General features: G+C 38.4%; 1 protein-coding gene across 1 annotated transcript in view; it reads left to right on the top strand.

The window, feature by feature from the left end:
* Nucleotides 1-7,474, top strand: part of PLCXD3 (phosphatidylinositol specific phospholipase C X domain containing 3) — a 259,314-nt gene extending 251,840 nt beyond the window's left edge. The window contains exon 3 of the mRNA XM_069096228.1: nt 53-7,474. Coding sequence (XP_068952329.1) covers nt 53-209 — 157 coding nt within the window. The 3' untranslated portion in view covers nt 210-7,474. The remainder of the gene's footprint in view (nt 1-52) is intronic.
* The last annotated feature ends 5,880 nt before the right edge of the window (nt 7,475-13,354 follow it).

Here is a 13,354-nt window from a genome sequence, read left to right as displayed (position 1 = left end):
TCTCTCCCTCTCCTTCATCCCTATGTAACTTCTTCTCTTGTTTCTTCATTAGAGCTCTTCCAGCCATGATGCATTGGGTCCGGACTCAGAAACCTGGAGAGAGCGGCATCAACATTGTCACTGCTGATTTTGTAGAACTTGGAGATTTTATCAGCACGGTCATCAAACTCAACTACATCCTTGAGGAAGAAGAAGCAGACACCACTTGATAGTACTGTTTGAAATGGCTATGCATAAAATAGAGAAGACCAATTGTATTAGGCATATTATCTTAGAACATATTGATCTTCCTATGCCACTGAATCTTGGAAGTGTTTAGGGCTTAGGGTGGGTGGGAAAAGGGGGGAAAACATTTTTTTTCAGTAACTCTCATTATGATCTGCACCTCTATAAATATTTCATGTTCCCATTTGAAAAACCAAGTCTATTCTTGTTTCTAGTGTTAGGGATAGAAAAGACCTGTTCAATGTTTATCACAATTAATCACTGTGGCTTATATTTATGAGTGTCTGTTTAATTGCATTTTCTACTTTCAAGATTAAGATCCATGCTCCACCCACCATGCCTTGCCCATCTATCAAAGGCAGCATAGGGCATGCAACAATTGTAGACCTGACATGAGATTGATTCAGGTAGATGTAACTTATTGGCTTTTGGAGACAATAAAATGTGAAAGGCCTGACCAATTTTGTAATCGGATGGCTGGTCAGTCACAGGCCCCCCCCCCCAGTTTTGACCCAATAGAAAATATGCATTAAAAATATTTCCAGCATTAGCAAACCCAGACACCATAATTATTGATGTGTGTGGATGTATGGATGTGTGTGTGTGTGTGTGTGTGTGTGTAAGTAACAGGATATGCAGTATTTCTATTCAAGGCAGCTATAAATATAGCGTCAGACTTCTTCTGACAAAAACCTGAGTGCCAATTCCACAGCAAAAAATAATAGTAATAAAGGGAGAGAGAGAAGTTGATTTATGTGTAAGGAATCCCTTAAAAAAATAATGCCCGTCTTGCCAATTGTGTGGAAATGATAAGTCACCACAAGTGACTAGGAATCAGGACATCCTTCCTTATCAGAACTCTTTGAAGACCCCACCTTCTAGATACTTCTCTGCTAAGTCAGTGAATATTTGATTAAAAAAACAAACAAATAAGAAAGTATAGTGAAATAAAAACCCAAGTTAGCTGATCAATCTCAACAACTGCAATGAAATATAAATGAAAGAAGACAAACTTTCCTATTGCCCATAAACTTATTCTAGAAGAAAAAAACAAATTAAGCAGCAATCAGTCCTAAGTAAATCTGTATTTCCTAATGGTCATTTGTAGGACAGTTCCTGGGGACCCATGAGTTGAGTCTTAGTTTTTCAAATTGGAGATCTCATAGAGACAGAGGGATGGCCTACAGTCTAGAGCAGTGGTTTTCAAACTGATCCCTGGCACACATGAGGCTGGTCCCATAAGTGATTCCTGGGGGTTCATTGAAATAAAGTCTTGTTCTGGCAGTCATTTAATTGGTATCTGACCCATTACTCTTCCCCATCTTTTACCAGAGGCAGGAAAAAGAACACAAAAAGGTTCCACAGTCTTAGAAAGTGAAAACCACTGGTGTAGACAGTGCAGGACCAGCCAAGGATGGTTCAGCATTGCTGCATCAGAAACTTTCAAGTATGACCTTGGGCAAATCATTTGACCTTTTAGGATATCTTTTCCCCAAATTATAGCACCATCTGAGGGAGAAACCTTTTCTCCAAATGCCTCTTCAGGCTACTTTGAAGATAAAATTAACAAAACTCTCTAAATTCCTTTGGAAAAAAAAATCTGGATATTGTTGAGTTTTTTCAATTGTGTTAGACTCTCCATGACCCCATTTTGTGTTTTCTTGGCAAAGATGGAATGGTTTGCCATTTCCTTCTCCAGCTCATTTTGTAGATGGGAAAACTGAGGCAAACAGGGTTAAGTGACTTACCCAAGGTCACAAAACTAATAAGTGTCTGAGGCAAATTTGAACTCAGGTCCTCAACTCCCAGGCCAGCCCCTAATCCTGGTATTCATAAAGTGCAATTGAATTATTGCATTCAGTAAGGACCAAGCTTTCAAAGTTTGTCTGAATTTTGATGAACTTTTTACAAGCACAGGTTATATATTATAAAAAACATTCACCTACTTCTAGGAACTAAAAACTGACCCAGAAAAGGAACCCATAATCAAGATTATACAACTGGGAAGCCTGGTGACCAGAAAAAATGTGTTTATTTTCTTCTTAGTAACAGTGGTAATTCATTTATATCACATTGGTGAGGTTACTCAAGTGCTTTCTTTACAACAATACTGTGAGGTAAGGAGTGTGGATATTAACCTTAGATTATAGTTGAAGAAGTTAAAAGATTTGATCATAGTCACCCAGCTAGCAGGTCTCAGAGTTAGGGGCAGAACCCAGCTCCTCTGACTCAAGGCCAATCAGTGCTTTCCACTACACCACTTTAAAAAAAGGAATCAAAAAATGGTGTGTAGGTAGAATAGTATATACGATAAGATGGCTAGGTCTGCATATGTACAAAGTAATGTTAAGTATACACATCAGCTTCATATATTTCTGGCCAAGCACAGCAAACCAAAACAATTGTACACACACACACACACACACACACACACACACACACATACATTGATTTGATTTTCAGATAAAATCTTTAATGTAAAACATTAAGTAAGTCCAACTGATTAAACTTGTTTTAAAATATTTTAGAGTTTAAAATATGTGGTAACGACTTTTTAAAAATGAAGGATCTGATTGTACTTGCTGATGTACTTAGTCAAGTCTTAAAGGCTGCTTTGCCAGATATTTCAGGAAGGCAAATTATGTCTTTCCCCCAACCCTTCAGACTATGGTTTCTATTGTCTCTTTCCCCCTGAAACATTTTTTAAATTGGAAAAAAATATATGTATACATATATACAATTGGAATATATATATACATGTATGGTTGGAATATATTTAAATTGGAAAACATATACATACATATATACAAATTTACAAGTTCAATAACTCAGTGATCATTTTTTCTTATACTACTTATATTCAATAACATAAGAAAAAAAATCAATGAGTTATTGACCTCATGAATTGGTATCTCTTAAAATCTCTTTTTGAGCAGGTTTTCACTATAACTGACCTCTTGTTATAGATTGCTCTGGAGGTTTTTCAAACGAGCACACATGCAATGACACAAGGATTTCATTTATAAATATATAAGAAAAATGTTTTAATGTGTTCAAAAAAAGTAATCATTTATAGTGGTAACCATGTTGTATCTTCTTGAACTTCTTAGCTTCGTTGTAATGTTTGCCTGGCATTGGCTTCATCTTGTTTGTCATTTGGGTGCTGGAAAAGCAACAAGCAAGCCAACTACAGGTTCTCTGAAGCCTAATTATATGATTTCTTCATGAGGGAGGAGCATTTTTTTAAAAATTACTATTAATGATAAACACAAAAAAAACCTTGTTAGATGACAGCTATTTTCAATCCAATGTTACTCATTTCCATGGCGACATATGGAGCAGGCAATGTAGAGAATTGGACTTGCCTTAATTCCAAAATGCAGAGAAAATTATGGTGACAGGTACATGTCTTACTGGCCAGTAAAGGATGTGTGAAGCAGGTGCAAGTGGCAGATTTAATGCCATAGTAAAGGATGGTACTGCCAGAAGCAACATTCCCTGGACTGAAATCCTCACTGTTCAGAAAAAGAAGAGAATGTAGGTAGGAGATCAATCTAAAGGACACAGCTTCTGCTGTATTCTGTCCTGTCTCTGCAACTATATAAAATACCTAGTAAGTTGATTATGAGCCTAGGTTAAAGAAAGTCACTGATACACTCTCATTGGCTTCCTTGGCAGTAGCATATACAAGGACTACAGGGCTGGCCCCCAAATGATCTAAATAGACACATCTTGATGGATTTTGTGTTTAATTTTGTTCTCCAAAATACATCATTCATGAGTCCTATAAAGGATGGGAAGTGAGGATGGGAAGAAGAGAGGGAAGAAAGGAAGGGAGAAGGAAGGAAGAAAAAAAAGAAGAAAGGAGAGAAGTCAATATCAAATATTATCAGTTTTCCATTTTCTCTTACCAGCCTATATCCGTTATAAGTTACACAAAAAGCATATCTGTCTTTTGCTGTTATCTCACTGGCAAAGAAGGAGCAAGAATCTTTAAATAACCTTTAAGGAAAATTTTAAGTGATGACTTTAATATTTTCTCATAGCCATATTCAGAAAGGTCATTTCTGGTGGTATACTCCCTAAAATGAAAGTGTTGATAGGGAAAGGTATTTTCCGTTAGTTGGTTTTTGTTTTCCCTCTGAGGTACATATTCACTCTAATCATTCATTCTCAATTCCTTGATATTTTAACTCCTGTGACAAGTTTCTCTCAAGGGGGTTGGAAGAACCATATAATTATAGCCAAATATTTGAAAGGGAAAAAAAACATCAAAAACCAATTGGGAAAGAGACTATTGCCAGGACAAGAGATGCCTGAGTGGCAATAATTTAGCATATCTCAGCAATTACAGATACTGATGCAGTAAAATGGACTGAAATTAGAATGACCCCAAATTTCCACTTTAACTTTTTGCAGTACTTTTGAAGTTCTAAGATATGTTTTTAAATGGTAGTGTTTTAGTTTTGTTTTTCCATTTCTAATTCCTTTCAGGAGAGGTGGAAGTCTCAGGAAAAAAAAATCCCCTTCTCATGAATTTTCCATTTTCCTTGTCTAAAGACCAAAGTGGCTCCTATCTGCTTTCTTCACCCTTCAGATCTCTAACCTCCCCATGGGTTCAGGGTTTGTAGAATTCTCCTGCCATGAATTCTAACAAGGAAATGATGAACATTATCCCTCAGGATATCTTCAGCAAGGTCTTCTTTTGTCCTTTTCTCTCTTAAAAAAAAAGTTGTCAATTGCATTTTAATCTTTTAAAACTCCTCAGTGATGCAAAAGTTAATGATGTGGATGTTGAATTTGCCATATCTCAGTAGTGACTACTCAGTCACAGGCAGTTTTAAATATTGTTCTGAAATGTATGTTTTCCCAATGACAAATGCTACTAGAGTCTGTAGAGTATGTAAAATGTGTTGATTACAAATCTGTTGAAAATTGTGTAATTTTAATTTTATCTATGTCTTGTGGGTATTGATGCCATATGTGTGTGCGTGTGTGTGCATGAAAATGTATGTGTGTGGGTTGTATGTTCTATTTTTAAAAAGCAACTTATCCTAAAGGAAAAGGGCACAGTGTTACCAGCCTTAAGTCACTACCATTTTCATCAAAGCCTGGTTTCACATTCTGTTGTTCTAGATTGTCCCATTTCTCTTTACATATCAGATTTCTCACAGTTAAATTATTGAACTGTTTCAAAGCTTCACAATCTCAAATTACATTGATTTCAAGGCTTCTAAATTGCTGCTGAAACTCATCCCATTAAAAGAGCAATACATATTGGTTTTAACTGGTATGGCAATCCAGCTTGTCTCTAAAATTGTTCTAAAGATGGGGTCTGTCTTCCTTGTAATAATATGGTTTTAAGGGAGGCTTTACAGTAAAAAGGAAAAGTCCTAGTCCTCAGATAACCTGAGTTCAAATTCAGCCTCTGGAGCTTACTACCTGGGAAGCCTTGACCCAGTCCCTCCATAACCCTGGGTTCCAGTTTCTATAAAAGGAAAGGCATTGAACTAGATGGCCTCTGGGGTCTCTCCCAACTCTAGATCTATGAATCTAAGTAACAAAAGACACATCCTTGGTTTGGTTACCCATGAGAGGCCTTCAGGGTCACATTTACAACCATTTCCCAATTACAATCCTGTCATGTGATCATAACACAGTTCCTTTCCTTTTCCGGTTTTTGTTTTTTTTTTTTGCAGTATCACAAAAATGCCTCGTGGCCTCTGATAGAGCTAATAATGAGCAGAATAATAAACTTTATTTCAAGATCCCTAAGACAGAAACTGTTTTTTCATATACTTCCCTGAACACCCAATTTAGTGATTGTGATGTGTGAAGCAGGCCTGGCTTCTGGAAGGTCATTCATTCCAGTCCAGAGTGGCTCTCTTCCAGGCACCGAGAAAAAAATATTCGTCTTGTTCCACTCACCCATTTCTCCCCTCCCTCATCTTGATTTTCTTTCCAAGGGTCACAATTCTTTTCCATGTATTGTAGTACAAATTAATAGAGTGTAGCACCCTGCCTTCCTATCAACTCCAGTGATGAAGTGGGTTGCACATGATTTTATAAACTAGGACCAGTAGGGTCAGATGAAATGCAACATGGGCTAAAAGTGAGATTGGGTCCCAGCCATTAACTAGCTGGCCTTGAGGAGGCATCTTTACTTGGCAGGACATTATTTTTCTCATCTGTCAAATGACTAAGGTCCCTCTAGCAATCTGTGATATTTTATTGTCAGGGTAGACCACCATCCGTCCACCTAGCATAATTTGAGAGTGCTCTAGGGCCAGTCACCACCACATATCTTCCTTACCAGTCTGCTTATTATAAATCTGAGTCACCTCTTTAAGGCAAAACATTGAAAGACTTTGGCAAAAATGCAAATATGTTGCCTAGGAAAGGCAATTCAGTAAACAATTATCCCATTAACGTTTTAGCTGGAATTAGTTTGTCAGTTTAGTCCATTAGATTACCTAGCAGCTCCCAAAGAGATCCAAGGCATTTACTTTTTGCATAGGAGGAGAGGAGGCTGGGAATATTTTGAAGATGGGTGTGATGCAGGTGATTGGGAACTCTCAGGAAGCCAGGAGAAAGCATTGTGAGCTTGAGCTTAGGACTTTTACCTGATGAGCTAGTATGTTCTGAGCAAACTCTAGAAGCTTCTTACTTTTTGTCTAGGACCATCACTGACTAATGGTCAAGGTCAAGATCCTGGTCAGTTTTTGTAATGATTCACACTACCAGGGAATAAAACCATGTCCTAGCCTGATTCAGACAAGCAGTTTTTACAATGCTGCCATTTCATACAGAGAGTTCTTGTGATTGTGTGGCAGAAAAGGAGATGGGTTTTGAATGTTCTTGGTTACTATATACTTTTATGGGATATTTCTGTAAGTAGAATGGAAACCAAAACTTAAGATTCTATTACCAACCACCCTCTTTTCACATGGATTTCTTGTTAATGTTTGAGTTAATTTAGTACATTTCTAAAGAAAGAAGGGTGAGTATGTAGTGCTGGTGGCTTTCTGCTCACCAGGCACTAGAAACTCAGCAGAGAGAAACAGATCTGTGCCTTCTCTTTTTAGGATCTGGCTGTTGGTACTTTAATAAATGTTGTGTAGAGAAAAAAAAGCCTACAGTTCTATATAGCAAATGTGAATTTTTATGACAAGAATGTGTATTTAATGTAAAAAAAAAAGTTCCTTTGTATTTAGTGAAATGTCTAATAAAGCCCTGGTACCAGTCTGTTTCTTCCTTATTCCATATTAATTCCATCCTTCACTCTTCATCATGACAAGAGTTTCTAAACAGCACACAAATATGACCATCAGAAAATATAATCTTCTTTTAAAGAGACAACACATTTTCATGTTATGATTTTATCTATAATAAGAATATAATTGGACAAATAAATGATATTTGGTTAATTCCATTGCCAAAGTTTGAGTTAGAAGTAGTCAACTTTTTACCTGTATTGGAGACTAATATTTTTCCTTTTTTTTTTTTGGAGGGGGGAAGGCAAGGCAATTGGGGTTGTCAGTTGCCCAAGTCATGTAGCTAATAAGTGTGTCAAGTGTCAGAGTTCAGATTTTTTGAATTCAGATCCTTCTGACTCCAGGACTGGTGCTCTATTCACTGCGCCACCTAGCTGCCCTGACTTATATTTTTTCAAAGACTTGTAATATCGATATTGTATAGCAATATTCATATTCAATTCAAATCAATGAATATTTATTAAGTACCTGCTGGGTACAAGCACTGTGCTAAACACTTGTGACACAAAAGAGGTAAAAAGCAGTCCTTACCCTTAAGGAGCTTACAGTCTAATGGGAAAGACAACATGCAAGCAGATACATACAAGGCAGTCTATTTACGGGATCAATAGGAAATAACAGAGGGATTTGGGTTATCCAGGGTTTCCCTCTATTGGGGCTGTATTTCAAGGTTTCTTCTCCCCATTCCTCCTTGAGTTTCTTGCCCCAGGCAATTTTGTGCTCCGTGTTCCCCTTCTCAGTCCAAATTTCCAGTCTTAGTTTTACCTGTAATGGTATTCTAAGGCTTGGAAATACCCCTGGGGATAAGTTAGAGTGAGACCTCACTAGGTATTCACCAACTAAACAAGCAATCAATCAATTAAGAAACTTTTATTAAGCATGTATTTGAGTCAGACCAACTGAAAAACTAAAATGTCCCTTCCTTCAAAATGCTTAAATTCTTATGGAAATAGACTGAGATAGACTCACAAAACCTATACACACATTAAACATAAGGTGACCTCTGAAGGAAAGGTATCAGAAAGCAGGGTGGGGGTGGGCAGGGAGAGAAGACAGGAAAGTCCTTATGCAGAAACTGCTGCTTGAACTGACTGAATTTTGAAGAAAGCTGAGGATTTTAGGAGGCAACCTGAGGTGCCTTGGGAGAGTATTCCAGGTATGGTGGGACAGTCATTAGAAAAGCACTGGTGAGTGGACAGTTGGATTATAGAGTGCAGAGGGGAGTAATATATAAGCAGACTGGAAAGGTAGGAAGAAGTCAGATTGTGATCATGGCAAACAGAGCATTTTATATTTAATCCTATATGTAATAGGGAGCCATGGAATTTCAATGGGGAGATAACATGGTCGAATCTTCACCTTAGGAAAATCACTTTGTTGGCCTAGTGGAAGATGAATTTAGAACCAAGAGGGTTCCAAAAGTCAAATTCTTATCAGTACTTAATGTATTATAGTGAGATACCAATTTACTTACTATCAATGATAAATGGAGGTGGAGCCTAAGAGCAGTCTGATAGAAATTCCTAATTGGGATTGAAATTGGAGATTCCTAAGTATGAATCTCTGAACTAACCCCTGTGTTTTGAATTACATTTCTAAGTAATATATTTTTTAAAAAGTCTCTGATCATAAGGCAGTTATCCAATCGTTATTTAGTGGAAGGCTATACTCATAGAAAATACCTCTTATTAGATGTTGTTAACCTTTTTGTGTGTGTCATTGGCAAAGGTCAGTCTGTTGAAGCCTACAGAACCCTTTTCAGAATATTATTCTTAAATGCATAAAACATGCATGTATGATTAAATCAAATACACAAATAATATTACAAAGAAAATCAATTATGTTGAAATATAGTTGCTGTGTGCACCCCAAAAACTGTGTGCAACAGGAATCCTTACCCAAATAATACTCAGAGGTTTCTCAAGGTAGGATTCAGAAAAGAATGGTTTATTATGATCTCGAGAAAGGGCCACTGTCCTGACAAATGGTCAGGGAAGAGAAGCAATTTACAAAAGGAAATGGCGAAGTTATAAAGCCCTAACATGGAATTCTCCCCCACGCCCCCTCCTGACCCTTTTCTTCCATTGGCTGGAAGTCAGGTCTACCTCAAGTACCGGAACAAGGAAACAGTAGACCACCCAATGTACATTTGAGAAAGCACTTCTCTCCTTATTTGGCATATCTTGTGCTGAGGTTGCACTGGGGAGGGTCTCCATTGCTCTAAGTCCCAGATTCCTGCAAGGTCAGGTGACTTCTAAACTTAGGCCTAGTGAATGCTGAAGCCACTCTAGATTTTATTTTTCAAAATGGGGAAACTTCATTGTAAATGTTCCCTCACAGTTGCCAAAAATATTTTTTCAGAAAGTTCATGGACCCCAGATTAAGAGCTCCTGTCCTACATGAAATAAAATACATAGTATTCTATAGGAAGACAACTATATTGAAACAAATAATTATAAAAATATTTTTAAAATAAGTTCAAGGACCTGAGGTTAAAAAACCCTAAGTGACTAGAGCTTCTTCAGGATCATTTACTCCAACCTTCTTCATGAGCAGACTTGGGCTTTTAAAAGATTATTTTGGTGGCTGTGTAGAGCATGTTTTATAGAACAGAAAGACTGAAATCCAATTATCAGGCGGTTGAAGAAGACTGGGTGTGAGGTGATGAGGATCTGAACTAGGGTCACAGCTATGTGAGTGAATAGGAAGGGACTGATGCCAGAGATATTTTAGAAGTTGAATCAATAGAACGTGGTGAATGATTGGATATAGTAAGTGAGGAATATAGGAGAGTTGAGGACTGTGAGGATGACGTTGCTCTTAGGAGTAAGTTTAATCAGACTCACTCCTATCAATTAGTCAGATGAAGACAGCTAGGTAGTGTAGTAGATAGAGCACTGGGCTTAGAGCCAGGAAGACCCAAGTTCAAATCCAGTTTCAGACACTTACTAGCTGTGTGATCTCAGACAAGTCACTGAACCACTATTTGCCTCAGTTTCTTCAACTGTAAAATGTAGGGTTGTTGTGAGGATAAAATGATATATTTGCAATGCACTTAGCATATATTTGGCACACTTTAAGTGCTACATAAGTGCTTATTCCTTCCCCCTCCTTTCTCATCCCCACCCTTGACAAACCAAAACCACCAAGCAGAACACCCAAGGAGTACAGAATACTGCTACCCATATTTGGAAAAGGACAAAAAATGGAAATGAGTTACCTCTATAGGTCTCTGGGCAAAGTCCATTTGACCCTTTCAAAGTCCAATCTTGTCATGAATCTGACAAGAAAAATGAATAATTTAAGAAGGGACAGACCCAGAGAACAAAATTTCCACAACACAAATGGACAACCTTCCTGGAAACAAGAATTAAATAAAACACCTTGGTTTGGAGGCAGCTCTTCCTTACAAATGGAAAGGGTAATGTAGTAGAGAGAATGTGATATCTATAGTCAGAAGACTTGGCTATGCTTATGTGACCTTGGGCAAGTGGCATCACCCCTCCAGACCTCAGTTTCCTGAACTCTCAAATGAGAAGGTTGGAGTAAATAATCTTTCCCAGCTTGTTAGGGGTGGAGGAATGGGAAGTTTTAGGAAGAGTAAAAAATGTCTGAAAGAGCCACTGTGGTAAGTGAGTTGTCTAGCAACAGTGAGGGTCCAGCTGAAGTTACTGACACAGTTGTATGACTTTCTCTACCTTTATTCAGCAGCTTAGGAGTAAATGTAGCAGATGGTGGGAGTGACCCAAAGCTGATTCTTAGCAGGGCATGATCAATGACATGAAAACAGGGCAAGTGACTCAAGAGAAAAGGACAGTATAGAGTTGAACTGGTTCATTAAGGGATCAAGATGAGGAAAGAAAGAGAGTCTAACTAACTAGTTCAGGAGTGGTGGCCTGAAAGAACTGAGGTTAGTCACAGTGTAGCTAAGGAACAGGGAGAGATGGAATGCCAATAGATTTTGATCAGGTAACGGACTTTCAGAATTTATAAGCATGGAAATGATGTATTTGTGAGTCATTGCAAGATTAAGAGCATGATCATCTTTGTGTGTGGCTAAAGTGGGACAGGAAATAGGTTATGGGAATGAGTCAGCTGAGGAATTGGAAGGTTAAGGTTTTTGAAGTACTATCAGTCTATATGTTGAAGTCCTCTATTATGTAGGCAGGAGTTTGGGAAGAATGAAAGATTGTGAATCAACTAGTTAGCACATTAAGAAAGGAAGAAGAGTGTCCTAGAAGTATAGACAACAGCTACTAGAATTTTAAGTGAATGGCAGTTATAGATTGAAGAAATCTCAGAAGAGATGTCATTGAGAGATAGTGGTAGGGGGAGAACCTGGAAGTGGAAAAAGGAAGCAGAGTACTCTACTCCACCTTGACAGTAAGTTGGGGGAAAGAATGAAAGTGAAGCCAGTGCTGGAAAGAGAAGCCAAGAAAGCTGTGTCATCATGAGGGAGTGAGATATCAGTAAGAGAGAGAAGATGGAAGAGGAGGGAAAGGAAAAGATGGAAGATGAAAGCACATATGGAACAGGCATTCCAGAGGGCATGGGTTGCTTTAAGGTAGGACGTTGGTGGGGAGGAGTTGAAGGAAATGGGAATAAAGAATCAGGCAATGGTGGATGGAGAATCAGGTTTGAATGATTCCCAGGATCAGAATCACTGGGGTAAAAAGGATGTAACTAGGGGGGGTTTATTAATTATTAAGGGAAAAATTGTATATCCTCTTCAGTCCTCTGCACACTTGTCCCCACCTCAAACCTGAATCATTTTGTTTTTGTCCTGGGTTAAAAAAAAGTTTGATTATAACTCTAAAAAGAGGCATAGTAAAGAGCAGAAAGGAAAAATTGGAGAGAACCATGCAGTTGTTACCAAGGACTGATAGACATGAAATATTCACTGATACTGAAAGGATTACTGAAAATACACTGAAGCCAAATGCGTGGTCAAAGTACACTGAAACATGACAGACAACGGGTGGCATTACTGTGTCATCTCTCCCCTTCCCACTTGGATTGCAGAGTTCATTTTTCTACTCTTTTAAGTGAAAAGTACTAAATGGTGCCTGACAATGATTAGCAGCAATGGGGGGCTAACAGATATTTTATCAAAATGCTTGAAGTACCAGGCACTCCTCATCTGTGCCAACCCAGACAAATATCCAAGACAAGTTCAGAATCACAAGACCTCCACTTGCCTTCCTTGGGAACCCTTCATTAGAACATCCCATTTACCTCTGCTTGATTTTTTTTTATTTGTACAGCTTTGCAGACAGATGAAGGACAATGAAATTTAAAAGAACATTGTGTGGTTTACTTCCTTGGCTTCTCTTGACCAGTTAAGATGAGTGCACACCTTTGCTCACACACATAACCGACATCTATGGTTATTGTAGGTCTCTAACAGAGATGAGTAGTGAGATTTAGAACACTATTGTTCTACCTAAGGTTGCAGTAAACCCATGAGTCCAGGCATGTGACTAATGTGCTATCATAGCAGAGCCTTCTCTTCCACTATGATTGTGCCCTCCATTCTTACAGTCCCTGCTACTATAACCCTTTCTGACAAGAATGCCTTAATTAGCCCTTCCTCTTAGGTAACTTTCCCCTCCTTCCCACCCACCCTCCTTTCCCCTTCCCTTCTCTTCCATCCTTTTCCTTCCCCTCTCCTGCCTTTCCCTTCCATCCTCTTCCTTCCCCTCTCCCCCTTCCCTTCCATCTTTTTCTTTCCCCTCTCCTGTCCTTCCCTTCCATCCTCTTCCTTCCCCTCTCCTGCCCTTCCTTTTCTTCCTCTTCCTTCTCCTCTTTTCCCTTCCCTTCCATCCTTTTCCTTCCCCTCTCCTCCCTTCTCTTCC

This window comes from Petaurus breviceps, unplaced genomic scaffold (genome assembly GCF_028583685.1).
Source record: "Petaurus breviceps papuanus isolate PSGF00001 unplaced genomic scaffold, PetGlider_PUasm1.0 229, whole genome shotgun sequence".
Taxonomy (NCBI): domain Eukaryota; kingdom Metazoa; phylum Chordata; class Mammalia; order Diprotodontia; family Petauridae; genus Petaurus; species Petaurus breviceps.
The sequence above is the reverse complement of the archived record's forward strand: the minus strand, read 5'-3'. Positions and strand labels throughout refer to the sequence as shown.